Below are 21,097 nucleotides of genomic sequence, written 5' to 3' on the forward strand. Positions count from 1 at the left end.
AACAAACCTTTCTGTCCAAGCTTCTCCCGTTGTCTAACCAACAAGCTATCTATTGCTTCATCCATTCCAATGATATGAGTTGAGTCATATCCTATATTAGAAAAACAAGGAAAATCCAATTATAAATTATTAATGGAGAAAACTAATTGAATTTTGGGAGGATGCTTGTTCTCATGCCATTGAAGTAGTTGCTTCACCAAATTCCATGCAATTTGTTCTTAGCATCATCCTCTTCATGATTTAGAAGTGTTGATAGTAGGTCATTGGAAGAGAAATTAGTCATATATCATTTGTTGAGAAGAGGTTGATCCATTCGGTTGAATGGATTCAAACTGAAATGGAGAGCATATAAATCTTGAACATTGTTAGGAAGACCCATTATCTTCAAGGGTTTAGTCAAATTTAATTGGATTGTGTTGGTTGTAGACTATGGGAGGTGGCTAGAAACTTGAAATTTTTATGCACATCAAGAATAAGTCCATTAAGAAAATGAATGAACCATGTACCCAAAGTACATCCTATTAGAATAACGATTGTAGTGGTTAGGTATCCATGTATTTTGGTGGATGATTATTCCTTTATATGGAGTTTGATAGTTTAGTGATGACTACATGATCGAGGTAGAAGGCTAAAGTGCGAGGTTGGACTAGATATAGACTTTGCTAATAAGGAGGTTCTTCTATTCACGGTGGAACAAATGTTACCAAGGATTAGATGATGATGGAGACCTAATTAATAGAGACTGAGACAAGAACTCATTAAGGGGGTTTGTTAGAATTATTAACTCCTATTTTTCTTTTGTGAGATCACATTTGTGATTGTTATTATTGGTTAATGTGATGTAGAGTTTTTGTCTCTACATAAGGAATCTCTTTTTATGTTTTAAGAGATCGTTGGATCTAATTGGATATGAGAGATTCTCTTCATCTAATTGGCCCCTATTTCGATGCATGGCAAAGAGATTCTCTCAACAATTTGTTAATTTCCTAAGATAATTTTTCTATCTTAAAAAAATAATTTGATGTATATAGAAATATACAATTATTTCTTGAATGTTGTAGGTAAACACTCGTAATAATTTTGGTTTGTAAAAATAATGTTTACTCTCCTATTTTTTTTTTAAATAACATTAGAACTATTATCCCAACTCAATTTAAAAATAAGTTTTAATATATCTAAAAATAAAATAAATGATACATTTAAATATTACTTTTAATTTAAAAGGTCAAAATATCTTATATAGCTTTAAAATAATAAGGAAAATTAATTGAAGTAAACCCATAAAATATACACAAATTATCAATCTTAATTTAATTATTCAAAAAAAATGCAATGCTTATGAGACCCTTCACAAATTTGCAGCAACTATGATAGAATCATTGATGTCACTTAGTGTAAAAGAAAATGCCTCGAAATAAATTAAATTAGAATGAGAAGAACAAACTAAAACCCTCCAATTACATAATTTCAATGCAACATTAGAGGTCATGGCTACGATTTTGTAATTCTTTCCTTCACATCCAAGGGCTCCATTGTCTTCTCCAACAAAACTTGATATTTAACAAGAGAGAAAATATGGGAACAAACCTTTCTGTCCAAGCTTCTCTCGCTGGCTGACCAAAAAACTATCTGTTGGTTCATCCAATCCAATGATATGAGTTGAGTCATATCCTATATTAGAAAAAAAAAAACAGAAAATCCACTTATCAATATTTAATGGAAAAAACTAATTGAAACTTAGGTGGGTGGTTAGTTACATGCCATTAAAGTAGTTGCTTCACCAAATGCCATGCAATTTGTTCTTAGCATCATCCTCTTCATGATGAAGAAGTGTTGATAATAGGTCATTGGAAGAGAAATTAGTTATATATCATTTGTTGAGAATAGGTTGATCCATTCGATTGAATGGACCCAATATGAACTGGAGAGGGAGGTGGCTAGAAACTAGAATTTTTTATGCACATCAAGAATAAGTCCATTAAGAAGTTGAATGAACCATGTACCCAAAGGACATCCTATTAGAACAATGATTGTAGTGGCTAGGTATCCATGTATTTTGGTGGATGATTATTCCTTTATATCGAGTTTGATAGTTTAGTGATCACTACATGATTGAGGTAGAAGGTTAAAGTGCCATGTTGAACCAGATATGGACTTTGCTAATAAGGAGGTTCTTCTATTCATGGTGGAACAAATGTTACAAAGGATTAGATGATGATGGAGACCTAATTGATAGATATTGAGACAAGAACTCATTAAGGGGGTGTGTTAGAATTATTAACTCCTATTTGTCTTTTGTGAGATCATATTTGTGATTGTTATTATTGGTTAGTGTGATGTAGAGTTTTTGTCTTTATATAAGGAGTCTCTTTTTATGTTTTAAGAGATCGTTGGGTCTAATTGGATATGAGAGATTCTCTCCATCTAATTGGTCCCTATTTTGATGCATGACAGAGAGATTCTCTCAACAATATGTTAATTTCCTAAGATATTTTTTCTATTTTAAAGAAAAAAATGATGTATATATAAATATACAATTATTTCTTGAATACTATATGTAAACATTCATAATAATTTTGGTTTGTAAAAACAATGTCTGCTCTCCTATTTTTTTAAATAACATTAAAACTATTATCCCAACTCAATTTAAAAATAAGTTTTAATATATCTAAAAATAAAATAAATGACACATTTAAATATTACTTTTAATTTAAAAGGTCAAAATATCTTATATAACTTTAAAATAATAAGGTAAATTAATTGAAGTAAACCCATAAAATATACATAAAATTATCAATCTTAATTTAATTATTCAAAAAATTGCAATGCTTATGAGACCCTTCACAAATTTGCACCAACTATGATAGTCATCGATGTCATTTGGTCTAAAAGAAAACGTCTAGAAATAAGTTAAATTAGAATGAGAAGGAACAAACTAAAACCCTCCAATTACATAATTTCAATGCAACATTGGAGGACATGGCTACGATTTTGTAATTCTTTACTTCACATCCAAGGGCTCCATTTTCTTCTCCAACAAAACTTGATATTTAACAAGAGAGAAAATATGGGAACACACCTTTCTCTCCAAGCTTCTCTAGTTGGCTGACCAACAATCTATCTATTGGTTCGTCCATTCTAATGATATGAGTTGAGTCATATCCTATATTAGAAAAATAACAAAAAATCCAATTATAAATTATTAATGGAAAAAATTAATTGAAACTTAGGTGGGTGGTTGTTTACATGTCATTAAAGTAGTTTCTTCACCAAATGCCATGCAATTTGTTCTTAGCATCATCCTCTATATGATGAAGAAGTGTTGATAATAGGTCATTGGAAGAGAAATTAGTCATATATCATTTGTTGAGAAGAGGTCGATCCATTCGGTTGAATGGATCCAATCTGAAATGGAGAGCATATAAATCTTGAACATTGTTAGGAAGACCCATTATCTTCAAGGGTTTAGTCAAATTTAAGTGGATTGTGTTGGTTGTAGACTTTGGGAGGTGGCTAGAAACTCGAAATTTTTATGTATATCAAGAATAAGTCCATTAAGAAGTTGAAAGAACCATGTACCCAAATGACATCCTATTAGAATAACGATTGTAGTGACTAGGTATCCATGCATTTTGGTGGATGATTATTCCTTTATATGGAGTTTGATAGTTTAGAGATGACTACATGATCGAGGTAGAAGGCTAAAGTGTAAGGTTGGACTAGATATGGACTTTGCTAATAAGGAGGTTCTTCTATTCATGGTGGAACAAATATTACAAAGGATTAGATGATGATGGAGACCTAATTGATAGATATTGAGACAATAACTCATTAAGGGGGTGTGTTAGAATTATTAACTCTTATTTGTCTTTTATGAGATCATATTTGTGATTGTTATTATTGGTTAGTGTGATGTAGAGTTTTTGTCTCTACATAAGGAGTCTCTTTTTATGTTTTAAGAGATCGTTGGATCTAATTGGATATAAGAGATTCTCTCCATCTAATTGGCCCCTATTTTGATGCCTCTCAACAATATGTTAATGTCCTAAGATAGTTTTTCTATCTTAGAGAAAAACTTGATGTATATATAAATATACAATTATTTCTTGAACATTGTATGTAAACACTCATAATAATTTTGGTTTGTAAAATTAATTTCTACTTTTTTTTTTAATAACAGTAAAACTATTGTCCCAACTCAATTTAAAAATAAGTTTTAATATATCTAAAAAAATAAAATATATAACACATTTAAATATAAAAAGTCAAAATATCTTATATATCTTTACAATAATAAGAAACATTAATTGAAATAAACCCATAAAATATACACAAATTTATCAATTTTAATTTAATTATTCAAAACAATATCTTAAAAAACAAAACCAATACTTCTAAAATAAATATCATTCTAAATCACTTTCATAGTTTATAATTTTATTAATTAAAAAATAATTTGAAATAAATAAATATATAAATATATATAATTTATAATTTTATCAACTCATTTTAATTGAAGTAAATCCATAAAATATACAATAATTTATCAATCTTAATTTAATTATTCAAAAAATATCTTAAAAAACAAAACCAATATTTCTAAAATAAGTATCATTCTAAATCACTTTCATAATTTATTATTTATCAACTTATTTTTTTCTTCAAATTTATAATATAATAAAACTATATATATATATATACACACATACACACACATCAAATTTATATCTATAATTTTATGGTGGTTCACGAACACCGAGTGGTCGCTACATCCACGGGAAAATCCAAGTAGATAGACCCCAAGGGATCTACTCGCCGACCAAACTAGCAAGGCCTAACCTCAAGAGTGTCGAGGAGATTTGACATCGTGACCTCCCAATAAACGAGATCCTTAACAATAAATACTCAACCACCTAAACTATCCCTTAAAATTTATATACATCTATATATATATAAACATTGTTGTACGAACTTTTCTATTAACAAATCAATATACTTTGTATCAATTCAAATATTATTTATTATTATCTAACTTTTCTATTAACAAATCAACATACCAGATCAATTCATCCATTCTAATACTATGTCAATTCATCCATTCTAATTCTAATTATAAGTTAAATCTGAAATGAAAAATTAATAGATATTTATTATTATCTAGCTTTTCTATTAACAAATCAACATACAAGATCAATTCATCCATTCTAATACTATGTCAATTCATCCATTCTAGTCAATTCATCCATTCTAGTTCTAATTATAAGTTAAATCCGAAATGAAAAATTAATAGAAATAAAACCCATTAGAAATTAATAGTAAGGAAAATTAATTATCACTCCAAACTTGTGAATGATCAGAAATTATAAGAACAAATTATGATGTCCACGCTTTTCCTATTAACAAACCAACATAGCATGTGCAAATTCATCTATTCCAACGATGAGTTAACAAACCAACCTACCATGTGCAAATTCATCTATTCCAATGATGAGTTAATCACAATGGAAAAACGTTAATCACAATGCAAAAACCAATTAAAAACTGAAGTGGTTATTTACTTGTCATTCAAAAAGTGCTTAGCTATAGCCTATGCCATGTGATTTTTTCTTTGCAATGATTCTTATCAATGATGACGTGCCGAAATCAATGACATACCATTCATCCATAAAAAGTTAGTAAATCTATTAAGCTAAAGAAATCCAATATGAAATGGTGAGTAAATGGATTTTGAACGTTGTTAGGAGGACCCATTGTTTCAAGGCCTCGCTCAAATATTTCCCTATACAATCACATATGAGAACTCATTGTTTCGCTCAAAATTTTCCTTATACAATTACATATGATTAACTTGAGTTTATTCAATCGGTAAAGTGGAAAGTAATGGTATCAAAATTAGTTTCAAGTTTTAAATTTTAAATTATATATAGAGGTTAATATCTTTTTCAGTTAAAGATTAATTTTCATCAATTCCATTGTGAAACAGGGCGTTCGAAAAGGTCAAAGGAAGTGTGGGAGGAAAGAGTGTGCATTTTTTGTTCTTCCGGAAAAATGGAAACAGAAAAACATTACATTTTAGAATGTGAGGACTTCAAAGACAACAGGGAAAGTTATGCAAATATGCTCGCAGCTAGCTCTTGGGAAAATCTATTTAGTAAGAGGTCTGTCGAGAAGCTGGGAGCATTTATTTTTAGCCAATGCGTTTCGAACTAACAAGTGTGGTTCATCATCTGGTTTTGATGATGAATCACATTTGTTGGTTCGAAACGTCTAGGCAAGAAATGTCTCTTATGTGATTTCTACCAAAGACCAGATGATGAACCACACTTATTGGTTCGAAAGGCGTCGACCAAAACTTTCTCTTATATAATTTCTACAGAAAAAAATTTGCTTAATTTATTATAGATCACATAAACCTGGATACATAAATTATATATATATTTTAATGATTTATAATTTTAGAGATCATAATTATTATATCTATAAAATATTTGTATTAGGCTGTATTAAATTTTTTTGTTAAATAACATTTGTATTAAGTTATATTAAATAAATTTATTAAAAAAATATTTTTAAAAAATATTGGTATTAAATAGATTTACTTGAAAAAATCACTTTATAAAAACTTAACCACTAAAAAGCAAATTGAATTTGTGACCTCTCTAAACACTCTTTAACAACTCAACCAACTAAACTAACCTCAACTGAGTTTCAAATTAAATATTATGATATCAACCAACTAAACTAACCGAATTCAACTGAGTTTCAAATTAAATATTATGATATTATGTATGAGTAAATGATATTTAATAAATTAATGATTATTAATTTTACAAAATAACATTTAATAAATAAAATGAAAAAGGGAATAAACCAAAACTTATTGCATAGGCTTAATATTTATCACATATATCGACTCCCACCATTTTAATTTAAAAATTTAAATGCACCAAAGGTTAATGAAATTCAATCGATTGTCCACATATTTGCAAACTTAATGCCACCTGTACCTTACATACCCTGGAAGTCGGACACCGAGCGTGGATTAACGGCGCCTGGGGAAAAGGAGGTTGTCGCGGCTGGTTGAAGGAGGCTGCCGGAAGGTGGAGTGGAGTCGCCCGATGTAACAGCCGGTATCATTTAAACACATCGAGATCTTGTGCCGGGATGTCGAACTAATTTCCGTGCGGGGTTGGTTGATGCAGATCCATGTGATGCAGGAATGCCATGGGTTGATTATACATGCGACACTATCCATATCTGGCATAGATGTTTTCCAGGGGTAGTGGGGGGTAATGATTGGTTTATTACAGGGTGGATACACATTGGGTAATGATTGGTTTATTACAGGGTGAATATACATTACCCTATGTACTTAATTCTATTAAAAAAGTTCTGTATTGATTGATTATTACACGATGAATATACATTGCCACAAATCCGTACTCAATTCCATTTCCTTTTCACAAAGGACAGATTCCGGAAGTTCTGTCGGATTGAAATGAATTCCCAGTCAATTCTATCGCTTTGAAATGAAATCCCAGTAAATTTTGCATTCGCTGAGTAGGGAAGGATAGAGCACTCACTATATACCCAACAACAGGGGCAATCAAATGGAGAAGAATCTTAATTTTAAACAGAACCTATGTATTGCAATTTGCAGCTCCAAGCATGCTGAATTAAGTTGCACCCAAAAGGCTTTAAGTCTAAAAGAATCCTACTGAGAATTGAATATTACGAGATGGAGATCACTAACCAAGATCAGAGTCCTCTGTTACCAGAGTCCTCGTCCGTCAACGAAAATGTTGAGGAGTTTCATTCTAAAACCTCTAGTCGTCATCTGAGAGACCTCCACATTCTGAGTTTGACATTTCTCCTCATCTTTCTCGCTTATTCTGCAGCTCAGAACTTGGAGAGCTCATTAAATTCAGTGAGTTTTCGGTCTCATTTTGTTCAAATTTAATAGGTCTCAATTTTGCTTTAAAAAGGGTATGTTTGAGAGGGTTTCTTCGTTTGCGAAGAAAGTAAGTGGGTATCCCTTTTCTAGCTGAAATTTTCGTAGATGAAATCCTACGATTTATTTTGGCAGATATCTATATTAAAAACTTGATAAGTCGCTGAATTTGGTTTTCAGGATGAAGATTTAGGAACCACATCATTGGGTATTCTTTATCTTTCATTCACTGTATGTTCATTTATAGCAACACCTTTCGTTAGGAGGCTTGGTTCAAAGAATTCGGTCATTCTTGGAACTTCAGGCTACTGGTTATTCATCGCATCAAACCTTTTTCCAGCATGGTATATATTTTTGATCCCAATTTCACTTTGGAATTAAGTATTTAAATGTATATTGATAAATGCTTCTGGAATTATTATCAAACTCTGTCGTGCTTTGTCAAGTGTGGCGCTTCTAAGATTGTAGCCTCAGTCACCAGGTAATTTTATTTTCCTGAATATCGAAATTCGTGGACTCTCAAGGCCCAGTGCATTTAATGTTTAATTCAACGGGCCAGGCGTTTTTGCCCTATAAGATACAGTTAAATGGCCACAATATTAAACAATAATAATATATATCTCTTTTAAAACAATTTAAAATAAAATAAAAGTAAAACAAATTACATATATTTCTGGAAAAATATACGATATTTTGATGTGTTTATATATAATGTGACACATTTTAAATTAAATTTTCAGGGTGTATACAATATTCCTATTATTTTTGTTTGAATATATGAACTATAACTGAATTCTCTCATTTATTTGTCAAACTTGATAGGTGAATTTATCACAATTTTCTGCTATAGCTACGTTTCTCAACTGAATTCTCTCAGTTATTTGTCAAACTTAATTGGCAAGTTTATCACAAGTTTCTGCTCTAGCTACGTTTCTCAGTATGGAAAAATTTATCGCAAGTTTTGCACTAATTTAATTGTTTACTGGTGTTCACTAATTCAAGCACAAAAGCTAATATGAACTAAGTGGCTTAGATTATGACCCCTGGGAGTTTTGATATGGATGCATTTTATAAACCCAACTTCTATTTGGGATTTACTTGGCAGGTACAGGCAACTCGGGCATGAAGAACCAATGCCTTAATTAGTGAGGGAGCTTAGCTTAGACTGCTTTTGGTAGTCCCTTGCTGATATCAGTAAGGGGACAAGTTTCATGCTTTGGAAAATCCACAGGTTTACAGTTGGTTTTGGACTAAGTAGTACTCGATAATTTAACCCTAGGAATTGCATGGGATTAACAGCTCGACGGGGCCTTAATATTGTTTTTTAGATCTTCCAAAGAAGTAATAAAATAACTAAATATTAGCTAAAATTAGTTTCTTAGCAGAATCGTTGTTACAACTTGCTCCAGTGTCACAAATAGAAACTATAACATCCGATAGAAGTTAATTGTAAGTGCAAAACTAGCTCTAATTTAGCTCTTTGTATGGTAACAGGTACACAATGGTCCCAGCATCGCTGTATCTTGGATTTACAGCTTCTGTTATATGGGTAGGAGGGGTAAGTCAACACCAATTTTAATCACTTTTCTATCTTGGATTTACAGCTTCTAAAATATGGGGAGTGGGAGGCAAGTTAACACCGCTTTAATAACTTTCAAATTTTAGACTTCGAAGGGGCCTAATCTGCATTCATTAGTACGATCTTTTCATCCTCTGTACAGGGAACCTACCTGACTTTTGCTGCAAGGAGCCATGCAGCTGAATGTAACTTGCCTGAAGGAAAAGTTCTTGGAAACTTCAATGGCGAATTTTGGGGAATGTTTGCTAGTACCCAGGTTTGTTTAACACATGCACTACAAATATTCCATCGCAAAATTTACATAGAATGGTGTGGCAAAGGTTGGCCTGGAGAATTTTGGGGAACGTTGGCTAGTACCCAGAACTTTTTAAATGTCTGCCTTATAATCATTTCATCTCAAAATTTGCGGAAAAGCATGTCAAAGAAAGGCCTCCTCACCTCTCTCTGTTTTGTTTTCTACACTATAAATTACACTTTAATTGGTTGTGTGGTTTGTTTCCCAGGTTATTGGTAACTTGCTTTCACTTGCTTTGCTGAAAACTGGAACGGTGAATGCTCTATAGCTTATATCCTTTGTTATTACAAGGTTATTCTTTAAACAAGATGTCTACATGAAATACTCTCAAATTTAGATTTTTTAGCTGTTCTGTATTTTTGTGTTCTCACTATGATTTCAGGAAGGCAAAGGCTCTGGCACAACATTGCTGTTTATTGTATTTCTTGGAAGCATGACTTTGGGCACAATTTTAGGATTCTTTTTAGATAAACAGAGTGGTACAAAAGCAGGGCTTACTGTTCAAACTAGTAGTGGCTCGCATTCTTCTGTTGGAGATTTACTGAAGGCAACATTTGTTCCTTTGCTTGATAAAAGGATGCTATTGCTGATCCCTTTGCTTGTCTACTCGGGCCTTGAACAAGCATTTGTATGGTATATTGCTTGTCTACTCAGGCCTTGAACAAGCATTTGTATGGTATATATTTGTCAGAAGCTTTAAGACCACTGAATAAAGGAGAACTCATCCACAATGTTTCTATACGTTACCACCACTTTTCTGCCAAAATAAATTCATTACCTTTTGAAGATTTTTCATTTGGCAATTTCAGGGCAGAGTTCACGAAATATGTTGTCAGCCCTGCAATTGGTGTATCAGGTGTTGGAGGTACTATGGCTGTTTTTGGAGCTGCTGATGCAATTGTAAGTAGTCATATTAATCACAAGCAATAATGATGTGAGGATATGTGATGCTTTTTTCCGTTTAAATCTTCAAGACCTTCTGAAAAGAGTCATCTACTATGGTAATGTTAGATTCATTTTCTACATTTAACGTTTGGCATTTTCCATTTTCATTTGTGGGGCAGAAAACGTTAATATTAATGACAGGATTGAATGATTCCTTGTAAGAACTGGCAATGGTGGGTACTTTTGCATTCAAGAGAAGCACTATTTAATTTTTAAATGTGGTTTATGCTTCCAGATTCTTGTAATGGGGTCCAAGCAGAACTTAAGTAAGGCAGCAAAATTTACTGCATATTCTCCTGAGAAGTCTTATTGTGAGGGTTAGTCTTACAATTGCAGTTGATTTGTTTCCCAACAGCCTCATGTGGTATTTAGTTTAGACATCAGAGTTTTAATGAACACTGTGTTTGACTGAATTACTGAGCTTGTACCACAGGTACCTTGGATCCTTTAATATAAAAGCAAGTTATGAAACAAATTATCACAAGTGGCAAGAATTATTTCCCATTTTCATTCCATTTGTTACAGTATTAGTACTTGTTTCCACCCTAACTAGTAGTAGTAGCCCTGCCAAATTTTGTGCAAGCTACTAGGATGACACATACAGGGCAAGTTCCCACTGTCACCTCATCATGAGTCCCTACCATTTAAGCCCAACTCCTACTTGAATGGCTATGGGAGGATTCACTGTAATTGATGCTTTATCTAACAATCAGTAGACTAGCACCTTGAATTGGGTCTTGGATGAAGAGAGGACTTAATTCTTTATTGCTTTACTGATCTGGAATGTAAATTATGCAGACCAGCAATATATTTTACTCGATTGAAGGTAATAATGAAGTAGATAATTCAAATGAGTAAAAATTTAATGTACTTACCAAAGATATGATTTGTCCTTGATATGTAATTTTGGTGAGGAGCTGTTCTGTGTATTTCTGCTTGCTGTCCTGTGACTGCAGATATGACAGTTGCAGAAAAATATAGAAAAATGGTAAGGAGATCCCTTTACAGGGCCACTGAGAGGTGTCTAGACACTTTAGATTGATAATTTAGGGGCGGGAGAAGCTAAGACAACAAATATATGTGACATTAGTCATTTCTAAGCTTCATAGCTGCAACAAATCTGTGTTTCTAGCAAGCTGTAAACTTGTTGTAGAGGTTTAAGGGTCAATCCCCACTGGGTAAGAACCCTGAAATTTATTCTAGCTTATAAATTAAACTTATAATTGCTGAAATGAACTATAAATAGTCCCAAATTAATGATGTAATTTTGAATAATAGATCTGGTAACTATCACAGGGGTTTTTAAGATAGATACTTACTTGGAAGAGGCTTTTGTACCTTGAATTTTGTAAAATATGAGGTATGTATAGCTGTAACAAAACACAGATCTGCAAAGTCAGCGCAATATACTCGTGAAATATATGGGTTTGAAAGCTTAAACTAGGATGTATTCATCCTTTAGATAAATTCTAAAATTTATGCTCAAAACCCTAAGGGTTATTAGGTAAACTTAGGATAAAAATTTGGAAATCTCAAGCTAGTAAATATTTTATTTTATTTTTATAAACAAAAATTTAAAAGACTTTGGATTTTATAAAAGACTGATGGCATTGAGATATGCTTTACCTTGGTCACAATTTCATCTCTCAAGTGTCGGGTTGTGAATCACATTCACTTTTAAGTCGGTCTTGCAAATTGGAGAGTGAATTGAGTTTGGAGTTAAGAAGTTTGCGTCATCCCCACCTTTCTCTAAGATACTTAATAAGTTTTTAGATCCAACTAGGTGTGACCTCGAGCGGAGTGTCTCCAATCTTTCGGTTGACTATAGGGTGGAAAAAATCTTCAACCTCCAACAAGGGAGATAATGAAGACTAGCACCTTGGTTATTCCCTCCATGCAACTATGTAACCCCTCGGTGGATCGTCCCTCCAACTTCTATGTCCCCTTTATTCCCCATGCTTATCTTATATTTAAAGTTGTTACAACAAGAGCCAAGAAAAAACAAGATAGAAAAAGCCAACCCACAAATTGTATACAAGATGTTTGTAAATAAGAGTTCTATTATGGCACAAAATGATCTCATAGTTCAAAAACTAAAATAAGAGGAAGGACTAGCCTTTATAATTTTCTTTAGTAATGACTAGTTGAATCTCACTCTTCAAAATCATAATTTTACTTGTCATCCACAATCTGAAGACTAATTAAATTCAAAAGACAATATTTTCATTACAATGCTTGTCCACAAAAAGAGAGTTTGACTTGACTAGTTTGACCCTTAGAAGTGCGATGTCCCCTTTGCTTTGACCTCGAGAAGGAAAGAGATGAACAATATTGGCCCAAGAATGGTCAATGTTCAACTCCAGATGATCAAAGACTAGATGAACTGGCGTGCTTTGCTTTCTTGGAGGCTCTATTTGCTTGAGAGGATCTCGATTTCATACTTTGGTGGCTTGATTTGGTCCCTGGAAGGCTGATTTGACTTTGCAATGACTACATCTGTGTCCATAAGATACCCAATGGTCCATTTGACCATTAATCAACTCAAACGTTCCACTTAGTTGACCTCAAATGGCTAGCAAAGGGTTTGATTTGGTCCATGAAGCTAGATCTCCAACGTCCTTGGACCTTTTTCCTTGTTTCCTTGACTATTCTTTGGATCCTTGACCATTTTCAATATTCCAGTAGCCCCAACGGATAGATTGGCCTATGCGTCATCATATTTGACCCACGTGCGGCAATTAAGGAGGACATCATCATGCATGGAAAGAGGATCTCCAACGTCCTAGGGAAAATGAGGATCTTGCAACTTGGGTTTTGTATGACCAATTTTGTAGATAACTTTTGACATGTTGCATGTATCATTTGGTCAAGATTTGATCCAGTTTTGTGACCTAAAATCCCCACATGCTTGGACCATCTTTGATTGCCATTTTCTTGATGATGCCTTCACATTTTGGAAAAAATTCTATGTGGCATACTATCTATATTTCATTCTGAGCAATCTGAGACCAAGTTGACTTTTTTTCCTTTCGAGACTGTTGCCTCAAAATCTTACAGGTCTTGTGAGAGGGCTCACAAGACAAGAGTTAGATGAAGGGACAACATTATGAAGTGGATGTGAAAATTCGAGAATCCTCGAATCACGACTGCAACAAACTGATATTACTTCTACTTATTAATCCATGCAAGTTATTTACTGTGTTCTACTGTAAATATCGAAGTAAATACAATTGCAACCTTCACAATTTTAAATAATCTGCAGAAACAAGAATCTGAGCAAGAAATAAATAACACACAAGTGACACCGTTATTTTTGGACCAATGTCCCCGGAAAAACCTAATGTGGGAAAACCGGTGCAGCAACCAAGGGTTTGTATTATTAAGCAGTAATTTCTGAATACAATCTTTGGATGCCTCGCTGGCTATCCAATACAGAGAATCTGACTGACAAAGAGATGAGTGAGATATACCTCACACTATCACTGGCGATCCAGCAGTGATCTAGCCACTGAATGGCTAGCCCCTACCTGCCTCTGCGCAATCATTGCGCTGCTCTGCGTCACAGCGTCTGGGGACTGCGTCACTCCTTTGGCTGATCGATTTGCCTCTGGAACTTCGACTTTTGCCTTCTCGGTCTCACACCCCGACTTTTGGCTCTAGAACTCGATTCTCCAGCAAATTTCGGATCTCCTCTCAAGCTCTACGTTGCCTCTGCGTGGCCCTACGCTGCCCAGTGTGGCTCTGCGTTGCCTCTTCTGGATCTTTCTTTGCCTTCTCTGCGATGTCTCCCCGGATCAGGCAACTCTCCAACCGGAAACTATCTCTGCCCCTCACTGTAAGAAATCACCTCGATCACTTCTCCGGCAACTGATGTGATGCTCTCTTCATAAATCGATCGTTTGATCTCTTACTCGATGTGTCTTCCAAATGCCCATGAAGCCTCTTCTTATAATCTTCTCGTTGAGAACCAGTGACCCAGATTAGATTCTAATCAATGGCTCAAATCATTTTGGCTTGATCCTCGTCTTCTTCTAGAAGTTATACCCCCAGTTTAATTAATACCTTTTAATTATTTTAATTTCCTAAGTTTAGATTTAGGCATCCATTAAAAATAATTAATTATTTTAATAAAACCTTCCTCGGGTGGAATTTCCCAAAACTATTTCTAGGTATTTTGGAATACATGAATCCTAGGCTCCCTACAAATTTTGAGGCTTAAAGCACATCCGATGCTACCAGAAATCAACACTCCCTCTTAGTGAGGAATGTGCTCTAGTAATGCAACTCACTGAAGCATCACCCAGATTCTGTAACATCTCCCTCTGCGCTGCTGATGTCTGACATCACTGCCCACCAACTATTGCACAAATGCTGCATCTGTGTTGCTGCTGACCCTGCCACTGCCAACTCTGCATCTGCATTGCAACCCTCTCCAACTGTTGCTGTTGCTGCAACAACAATGAAAAAGCATCCAAAATACTGAACCAAAGGTGTTCAGCATGATGCATCTGCTACTGGAGTTCTGACTGCTGCTAGTCTCTACGCTATCACTGAAGCTACTACGCTGCTGTTGACTCTGCTCTGTGCCAACTGCACTGCTGCCAACACTAGCTCTGCGTTGTTCAGACTCTGGCGCTCCTAGCCACTGCAACTATCACTCCAACACTCCTCTGCATCAACTGACTCGGTCCATCCCGCTACTTTTGATATGGGCCCGTAACAAGGTATTGATCCAAGAGGTGGAATCCTCTAGGATCCTGCCCATTTGCAGTTCTCTCGAACTACAGTACTAGATCACCCCACCTCTCCCCTGGAGGTATCTAGGCAATCATGGCGAACTCCTCTTCGTTGATCTTTGTGGCTGCAGCCTGTGGATCATGTTTCTCGTCTTTGTCCTTCTTCTTGAGAGGACACTGCGTAGCGTAGTGACCAAATTCATGGCACCAGAAACATTTGATCTTTGAAACGCCTTTCTTCTTCCCTTGCCGCCCCTTAGATGCAAGGGCTACATTCTCTTCCTCCTCCTTGGGCTTCATCCCACTGTTGCTGCTGCCATCACATTTGCACTTGACTAATTCTCGCCTCATCTCTTCCTGTTGAAGAGCGGCCCACATTCCTTCCCAATCTGGCAATTTCTCTCTGCCCAGGATACTCTGGACAAACACTTGCCATTCTTCTGAAATTGAATTCAGGGCCAACCTCACCATCTTTGTAGGTTGAGGTGTTGATCCTACAACTGCCAACTGATCTTGGACTTCCTGAAGCTTTGATAGGAACGGATCAATGCGTTCCCCTTTCTCCATCCTAGTTGATCTCAACTTCTCCTCTAAGTACATCTTCCGTTGCTCGAAAGATCCTTGATATAGCGTAGCCAAGGCATCCCACATCTCTTTGGTTGTCCCTTTGCCAGCAATGTGACATACAACGTGATCCCTCACTCCATCGAGGATCAACCGCTTGGCCTTCGCCATCTCGACCTTGTAATTTTTGAGTGGATTCGCTTCACCAGGTACAACTATCACACTATCAACGTACATCTTGAGATCATGCTCATCCAGAAGGCATGAGATCCTAGCCTTCCAGATCACATAGTTGGATGCTCCATCCAACCGATCTTGATCTCTCAGCTCGTTAGTTGACATATCTGCCAACAAAATGTAGAACTGCCTCCTCTTTCCTCTGCGCTGCTGTTGGGCTGGCCTATGTGAAAATTCTATCACTGCAACAACTGATTTATTTTACCTATTTATTTTCCAATAAGTTATTTACGAAAACCCTTCAGTAAATATTAAAAGAAATTTTGTTGCAGATATCACACCATAATACAGAAACAAATACATGCACAAGAATCAAACACATCAACACAGATAACTTTGGACAATTGCCCCCGGAAAAACCCAATGCGGAAAAACCGGTGCAACAGAGGAGGATTTTATTATTAAACAAATTTTCTGAGTACACTGGGTGCCAAACTGGCTCACCCAATTGAGATAAATTCTTCGGCACCTCTCCTAGGCTCAGCGTCAGACCAGCTAGCCTCTACGAAGCTCTCAGACCCTTTGCGTCACCCACGCAGGCCCTCTAGTGACTGCGCAATCTTGTTGCCTCTACATCTCCCTGAGTGGATTTGCTTCTGCCTTTCTGACCTCTGCACTGATCCTCTGGCACTGACCCTGCCTCTTAGCTCTATACTCGCTACCTCTTGCTGCAATCCAGACCTCTAATTCAAATTTCTCAGCAAACCCCGCTCCAGAAATCGAACTGACTGGTCTCCCTCAGTATCTTTCCAACTGACCCTCAAGCCTTCTCTTATACTTTTCCTGTTGATGAATCAACGACCAAGATTAAGTCCCTAATCAACGGCTAAGATTAAAATAGACTTGATCTTTGTCTCTTAGAAGCTTCTCATCCATATCTTTATTAATGCCCATTAATATTTTTATTTTCCTAAGTTTAGACTTAGGACCTCATTAAAAATATTAATTATTTTAATAACTTTTTCATCCAAATGGAATTTTCCAAAACGATTTCTGGGTCTTGGAGATCTCATGCTCTTTAGTCTCTCCACCAATTGTCATGGCTAGAGCACATCTGATGCTACCCCAAATCAACACTCCCTCTTAGCGAGGAATGTGCTCTAGTAATACTCCACACTGAGCATCACTTCAATTATATGGCACCAGTACCTGTGCTGATGCTAGGCCTCCCCGCCCAACATCCTCTGTGCTGCTGCATCCTGTACTGCTGCCCATGGTTCTATCACTGCCACTGCCACATCTGTACTACATCTTCCTCTGCATCCGTGCTACTGCTGGTCCTTCTTCCCAACACTGCATCTGCACTGCAACTCCCTCTGCATCCGTGCTACATCATGCTACTGCTATCTGCTACTGCACTGCAACATCATACCCATTTCTGCTACTGAAATGGATTCTTTATCATCCCCATCTTCTCCCTGAAATAATCAAACTTTGTTCTTCCAAGGGCCTTGGTAAGGATGTCTGCCACCTGTTCTCCTGTAGGAGTGTAGCTCAACTGTACAACTCCTCGTTGGACACAGTCTCTGACAAAGTGACACCGAATATCAATGTGCTTTGACCGATTATGAAATACTGGATTCTCAGAGAGCTTGATGCAACTCTGATTATCACACATGATCCTGGTCGCCTCCATCTTTCTTCTGAATAGGTTCACAAGCAGTTTTCTAAGCCATATGGCTTCACACGAAGCTGTGCTTGCGGCCATATATTCTGCTTCAGCTGAGCTCAGAGCTACGGATTTCTGTTTCCTACTACACCAGGAGGTCATTCCCGATCCAATGTTGAAACAGTACCCAGAGGTACTTTTCCAATCCACTGAACTTCCAGCCCAATCTACATCAGTAAATCCACTCAACCTGATATCCTTACTCCTTGTGTACAAGAGTCCATAATCAACTGCTCCCTGTATATATCTGAGAACATGTTTGGTTGCTACCCAGTGTGCCCTCTTTAGTTCCACCATGAACTAACCGAGGGTGTTGACATCGTAACAAATGTCTGGCCTTGTATTGACCAGATACATCAGGGACCCTATGAGCTGCCTGTATAAGCTGGGATCAACATCCTTGTCTTCTGATGCATCAATTTTCTTCCAGTTGGTGGTCATTAGAGTAGCCATGGGTCTACAATACTGCATCCTGAATCTCTTTAGAATTTCTGTAGCATATCTCCCTTGTCCAAGGAAGATCTCCCCCCTTTGCTGCCAAACTTCCAACCCTAGGAAATAATGCATTTGTCCCAAATCCTTCATGTCAAATTCTGTGGCTAGATTCTTCCTATAGTCCTCGATGAGCCTAGCTGATCCTGTCAGGAAGAGATCATCCACATATAATATTAGGATTAGAGGCTCATTCTCTACAACCAGATAGTAGAGATTTGGATCTGCGTCACTCTTGACAAACCCCATCTTTTGCAAGTAGCCATCAATTCGACCATACCATGCTCTAGGTGCCTGTTTCAGCCCATATAAGGCTTTCTTCAATCTGCATACATGAGACTTCTTCTCATTTGTCTCAAAGCCTTCTGGCTGTTCAATGTTTACCTCTTCTTCTATTACCTCGTTCAGGAATGCCGTTTTGACATCCATTTGATGAATCTCCCATCCCATTTGTGCTGCAAGAGATATCACGGTTCTAATAGATGTATACCTGGCTACTGGGGCAAAGGTCTCTTCGTAGTCATTCCTTCCTTATGAGCATACCCCTTAGCCACAAACCTGGCTTTGTATTTTTCCACACTGCCGTCTGCAGCGTATTTAATCTTGTAGATCCATCTTGAACCTACTACCAATCTATGTTGAGGCCTCGACACTACCTCCCAGACATCATTTACCATTATAGAGTTGTATTCCTTTACCATCGCATCCAAACAAACCTGATGTTGAGCAGCCTCTTGAAAACTGGAAAGCTCTCCATCCTGAGCTACTAATGCTTGATATCTATATGGCAGTTTTCAATCCCTTTTATTGTTTCTTGGTGCACTGATGAAATCCTCTGCATCTCGCAAAATCTGATGAAGTTCCATGGTTGTTCTTCCTCTAGTAGCAGGTGCTTCCGTTAGCTCCTCCTCCTCCTGTGATTCTTCCTGTTCCGAGGAAGAATTCTTGACTTCCATTGGTTGAAGTGGTTTGACCCATGGCTCATCTTTTGACTGCTCCTTGGAAGGCATTTCTCGGGATTTTTTGAAGGCCCTATCTTCCATGAACTTCACATCTCATCGAACTACTACCTTCCTGCTCGCTGGAAGATAGATTCTATAAGCCTTAGCGTTCTCGCTATATCCCACTAGATATCCTTTCTCTGCAGTTTGATCTAACTTCTTCCTTTTCTCCTTGGGTATACAGCAATATGCTAGGCTCCCAAATATCCTGAAATGGCTGACTTCAGGAGTTTTTCCGGTGAAGACTTTCTCTGGAGTAATCTTGCCCAATGCCCTATGAGGAGTTATATTCTGGACATTGACTGTCGTGTTGCATGATTATGCCCATAGGAATTTTGGCATATCCTGATCATACATCATGGCCCTAGCTGCTTCCATGATAGTCCTGTTCTTCCTTTCTGCTACTCCATTCTGCTCCAGATTGTAAGGCGCTGTCCACTCTCTTTTGATGCCCTCCTTAGCGCAAAAATTAGTGAAGTCCTTATCGACATACTCTCCACCATTATCTGAGCGCAAAACTTTTATTTTCTTCCCTGTCAGGTTCTCCACCAGAGCCTTGAACTCTTTGAATCGACAGAAAACCTCGTCCTTGGTTTTCAGAAAATAAATCCAAGTTTTCCTTGAGTGGTCATCAATGAAGGTGATGAAGTATTTGGCACAACTAAGAGCTTTAGTGGATATAGGTCCGCATATATCTGAGTGTATCAATCCTAGTATACTTTTGGCCCTGTTTTTACTTCTAGGAAATGCCGCTTTGGCATACTTGCCCAGAGCACATCCTCTGCATACATCATCTCGTTCTGTACTAAGATCCAGAACTCTTGTTACAGTTTTCCTGAGAATTCTCAGAGCCCCATGGTGCAAATGTCCCATTCTTCTGTGCCATAGTTCATTCAAATCCTTGTCTCCATTACTGCCTATCAGTGTCATTTGTGATTCTAGTTGTAGTTTGTACAACCTGTTACTTCTGATCCTAATCTGCGCTTTCTTTTTCCAGTTCGGGTGTTTGACGTATACTTTCTCCTTGATGAAGAAAACGTCATAGCCCTTGCCTTGAAGTTGCGATACGGAAAGTAAGTTCATCCCCAGTCCTGGTACATGCAACACATTGGTAGCACGGAATCGCTCTCCCGTTTCTGTTTGAAAAAGTATGGTACCCTTCCCTATTGGAGTACACTTTGCCTTATTCCCCATGGTGATATGAAAATTCATCCTTTCCTCCTGATAATCTGAGAAACATTCCCGGATTCCTGTCATATGCTAGGAAGTTCCACTGTCTATATACCATACCTCTGATGATGCAGAGCTTGTCACACAAGCAACTTCTTCTTCCAATTTGGAAGCCAACATAGAGAAATCGAAATTATTGTCTCTTGTGCAATTTTCTAAAAATATGTGCGAGTCTCCTGACGTAGATGCCTCTGCATCATGGTCTCGACCCATAATTGATTTTCCTTTCCTGTCTCTGATTACTTGCTCTGATACCATGTGAAAATTCTATCACTGCGAAAACTGATTTATTTTACCTACTTATCTTCCAATAAGTTATTTACGAAAACCCTTCAGTAAATATTAAAATAAATTCTACTGCAGATATCACACCATAATACAGAAACAAATACATGCAC

General features: G+C 36.5%; 1 protein-coding gene across 4 annotated transcripts in view; it reads left to right on the forward strand.

Moving 5' to 3' along the window:
• The first annotated feature begins 6,995 nt into the window (after window positions 1-6,995).
• Window positions 6,996-21,097, forward strand: part of LOC149186511 (Major facilitator superfamily protein) — a 227,059-nt gene continuing 212,957 nt past the window's right edge. The window contains exons 1-8 of one of the 4 annotated variants that reach the window (XM_089411019.1): window positions 6,996-7,927; window positions 8,132-8,295; window positions 9,446-9,509; window positions 9,673-9,786; window positions 10,034-10,078; window positions 10,208-10,458; window positions 10,635-10,725; window positions 11,006-11,087. In XM_089411019.1, the coding sequence (XP_089267145.1) occupies window positions 7,739-7,927; window positions 8,132-8,295; window positions 9,446-9,509; window positions 9,673-9,786; window positions 10,034-10,078; window positions 10,208-10,458; window positions 10,635-10,725; window positions 11,006-11,087 (1,000 nt within the window). In that variant the 5' untranslated portion in view covers window positions 6,996-7,738. The remainder of the gene's footprint in view (window positions 7,928-8,131; window positions 8,296-9,445; window positions 9,510-9,672; window positions 9,787-10,033; window positions 10,079-10,207; window positions 10,459-10,634; window positions 10,726-11,005; window positions 11,088-21,097) is intronic. The other 3 variants (XM_089411018.1, XM_089411017.1, XM_089411020.1) reach the window with 3 other exon arrangements.

The sequence above is a fragment of the Pinus tabuliformis genome, chromosome 3_1 (assembly GCF_031772625.1).
Source record: "Pinus tabuliformis cultivar Carrire ecotype Pingquan chromosome 3_1, CPIR1, whole genome shotgun sequence".
In the NCBI taxonomy this organism is placed as follows: domain Eukaryota; kingdom Viridiplantae; phylum Streptophyta; class Pinopsida; order Pinales; family Pinaceae; genus Pinus; species Pinus tabuliformis.